This window comes from Lotus japonicus, chromosome 6 (genome assembly GCF_012489685.1).
Source record: "Lotus japonicus ecotype B-129 chromosome 6, LjGifu_v1.2".
Lineage (NCBI taxonomy): Eukaryota > Viridiplantae > Streptophyta > Magnoliopsida > Fabales > Fabaceae > Lotus > Lotus japonicus.
In genome coordinates, this window is record NC_080046.1 from 10,184,236 (window position 1) to 10,187,744 (window position 3,509).

Here is a 3,509-nt window from a genome sequence, read left to right on the forward strand (position 1 = left end):
TAACACGTGTCCGTGTTCACCAAAACAAATTAACCACAAGATTACCATCAAAAAAACCAAACTTGAGTGCAATTAATAACCAAAAAACAACAACAAAGAAGTAAAGTAGATAACAAAAGACCAATTGCGTTAGTGGGGTTCAAAGACTTAGGAGAGAGCATAGAGAGCTAAATTCTATATATAAATAAGTAGGTGGTGAAGCTCTATCCTATCTTGTATATTCTTAGGAACTCTTTCTCAACTCTCTTTCTCTCTTTCTTTATTATTCTCTCTCTTTATCTCTCAATATCAGTTTTGGAGGATCATCTTAGACTTTGTTTGTTGTTTGGCATTTCCCATTTTGTTAGAGAGGAAAAAAAAATGGGAAGGCAACCTTGTTGTGACAAAGTTGGGTTGAAGAAAGGGCCATGGACTGCAGAGGAGGATAGGAAGCTCATCAACTTCATCCTCACTAATGGCCAATGTTGCTGGAGAGCTGTCCCTAAGTTGGCAGGTCTTGCTCCTTTTCTTCTTGCATGTCTCTTTTTTATTCTGTTCGAGTCAAGTATGATCACTGTGGGCAGGAAAACACTATAATGGTCATGCTTCTATGGGAATGAAAACATTGATGTGTTTCATAAATTTGCGTTTAGGGGAAATGGACTTTGGTCTTTGTCCCTGCTGTGCTCATTTTCTTTCCATTCTCAAGGATAGAAAGCAATCAAAATTCACATAATACATGTTTGGATACACAGTAAAAAATGACATTAAAGCCAAAATTCATGTCGATAGAAAAAAAAATTCTTAGTTTTTGCAACTTTCAACTATCATTTTTGCCTATTCTGTAATTTTTCACTGTGTATCTAAACATTAAAACATGCATGTTCATTTTTCCTTGTAAACATTATTTTTATCAAGTTTCTGCATTTGAATTACAAGGAAGCAATAATAAATACTAGAGATTGAAATGGTTATTACCTTAATCTCGTTTTTTGAGGACTTGATTAACTGGAATAAAGTTTCAACTAGTTCAATTGGATTTTTCATTTAAGTGATTAACTGAAACTAGAAAGTAATCATTGAAGTTTTTCATGTAGGATTGTTAAGGTGTGGGAAAAGTTGCAGGCTCAGATGGACTAACTACCTGAGGCCTGACCTAAAGAGAGGCCTTCTATCAGAATATGAAGAGAAAATGGTCATTGATCTCCATGCTCAACTTGGAAACAGGTTCATTCCCCTGTTTCTCTCTGTTTCCTCTGTTCTGCATGTTTTGCTATTCTTTATGGAATAATATTTCACTGTTTCACAAACTTGACAGTGCCTTTATTTTTCTATCTCAGACAATGATTTAAATTGACACCTCTTAAATCATACCAGAAAGAATAACTTATTGAAGTCATCATTTCAATACTACACGCTCTTCAAGTGGTCCTTTATTTTATTGATCACATAAAGAGAACATGGTCCCAAAAAATATTTACATGAAATGAAATAGACGTGTAAAAATTGTAGACCAAGTCTTCTCTTTCTCTTTTATACTTTCTTTCTGAGTTTTATTAAGGAAATATAAAAAGTACTATGCATGATTGCTCTTCTTTAAAGTTGGCTGCAAAGGGAAAATTCTTAATATAATATAGAAATAGTAAACGATGACCAAGTTTGTCTTTTTGCCAAATATTTTTCTTATTCCCTAGCTAGCTCCCTTGACATTGATAAAGTCGTAATTCTTTTTCAAATGTTCCCATTACTCACATAAACCTCATCATGGAATCTTTCATTTGTTAAAAAAAATGATTAGGATTACTCCAATGATTACTGATGTTCTTGTTTTCTTTTTTTTAACTTTTTTTCTTCTTTCTATATTTTCTTCTGATGCAGATGGTCTAAGATTGCTTCTCATCTCCCTGGAAGAACTGATAATGAGATCAAGAACCACTGGAATACCCACATAAAGAAAAAGCTCAAAAAATTGGGAATTGATCCTGTTACCCATAAGTCACTCTCTGAGGTTAAAGCACACACACAACAAGAGCAACCATTGCAAGAACAACAAAAACAACCTTCTTCCCCAGATGAATTGGACCCCAAATTTGAACATGAAAATCACCAAAATAAGGACTTAGAGAAACCAGAGAATTCAATTGAGTCATCAACCATCACTGAATCCAAAGAGGAAGACCAAATGATCATGACACCTCTATTTGATTCAATGGAAATAATGAATGGATTCTGCACAGATGAAGTTCCAATTATAAAACCTGATGAGATTCTAGTTCCTTGTGCTCCTTCTTCTTCACAAACCAGCACTTCATCATCTTCTTCTGCTTCAAATTCATCCAATAACTTCCTTGAAGACCTTGTTCTCCCAGAATTTGAGTGGTCTAATATTGAAAATTGCAATGACATCAACAGCATTAACACCAGCATGGCCTTGTGGGATGATGACTTTATTAGAAGTTTGGAGTTTCTTATTAATGAAGATGATGATGGTAACAAGAAACAAGTGTTTGATGCTCCTCTCAATCAGTATCCAAGAATGGTCATGGATTCAGAATCTTGGGCGAATGGATTGTTTTGACTTGAAAATATTACTTGTAATTTGGTTGTAGTTGTTGCAAAGAATAAACAGTAGATGAATCATGATTTGAAAAGAACCCAAACTCTTGTCTAGTAATTAGTTTTTATTTTATCCACTTTTCACCTTATAATAAAGGGAAAAGAAATATGTATATGGTAGTGCAGGCGTGTCCATTTGTTGCTTCTGCTGGTGAAGGCATACTTGGTTATACTGGAAATTTTATGTTCTTTTTGTCAAGTGAATGAAGTTTTATATTTTCCTACATTGTAGATTAGAAATAAAATGTATCGAAATGAGGGGTGTTTTAACTCTTCTGTTAAATTTTGAGTAATCCTTGAAAATCTTTCTACAATTGATTAATTCTAAAGTGAGAATCAATTTAAAAAACAAGTTTTAATGTTGGTTTTGAGTTTCAGTGAAATTTTATCTTTTCTTACATTAGGAGAAAAACAATCTACATGAGGGATGTTTTTCCTCTTCTGTTAAATTTTGTGGTAATCTTTGGAAATCTTTTGTAATTGATTTAAAGTGAGAATTAATTTAAGAAATGAAATGAGTTTTTGTATAGTTTTCAGAGTTTTTGTGTAGTTTTTCAGTTTTAGAATTAATTTTAAGCTTAAAGAGTTAATCTAAACATACTATTAAAACTAGGAGTAATAGTCACATGAGGGGGTCCAACAATACATCATATTAATCATTGAGATAGTATAATATTATTTGCCCCAATAGAATATAATATTAGTAGTTTGGTGAAACATTGCATGTCAAGGACTTGGAATGGTTTAAAATTTGCTTAAATTGGTTGTTTATTTGTTAACTTTAAGTGATTAAATGTCATTATGTGTAATAAAGCATTTTAGTGTTATTTAAAGTGTTTACTTGTAGCTAGAGGGTTTGTTAATTAATTTTCTTGTCATCTAAGCATATCTCTATGAATACATAGAATACAAAT

The 3,509-nt window shown here is 32.5% G+C and overlaps 1 protein-coding gene across 1 annotated transcript; it reads left to right on the forward strand.

Annotated features, from left to right (window-relative positions):
- The first annotated feature begins 204 nt into the window (after positions 1 to 204).
- LOC130725864 (transcription factor MYB20-like) lies at positions 205 to 2,794 on the forward strand. Its single transcript, XM_057577053.1, has 3 exons — positions 205 to 493; positions 1,077 to 1,206; positions 1,858 to 2,794. The coding sequence occupies exons 1-3, from the start codon at positions 361 to 363 to the stop codon at positions 2,555 to 2,557; spliced, it is 963 nt and encodes a 320-aa protein (XP_057433036.1). The 5' UTR covers positions 205 to 360; the 3' UTR covers positions 2,558 to 2,794.
- The last annotated feature ends 715 nt before the right edge of the window (positions 2,795 to 3,509 follow it).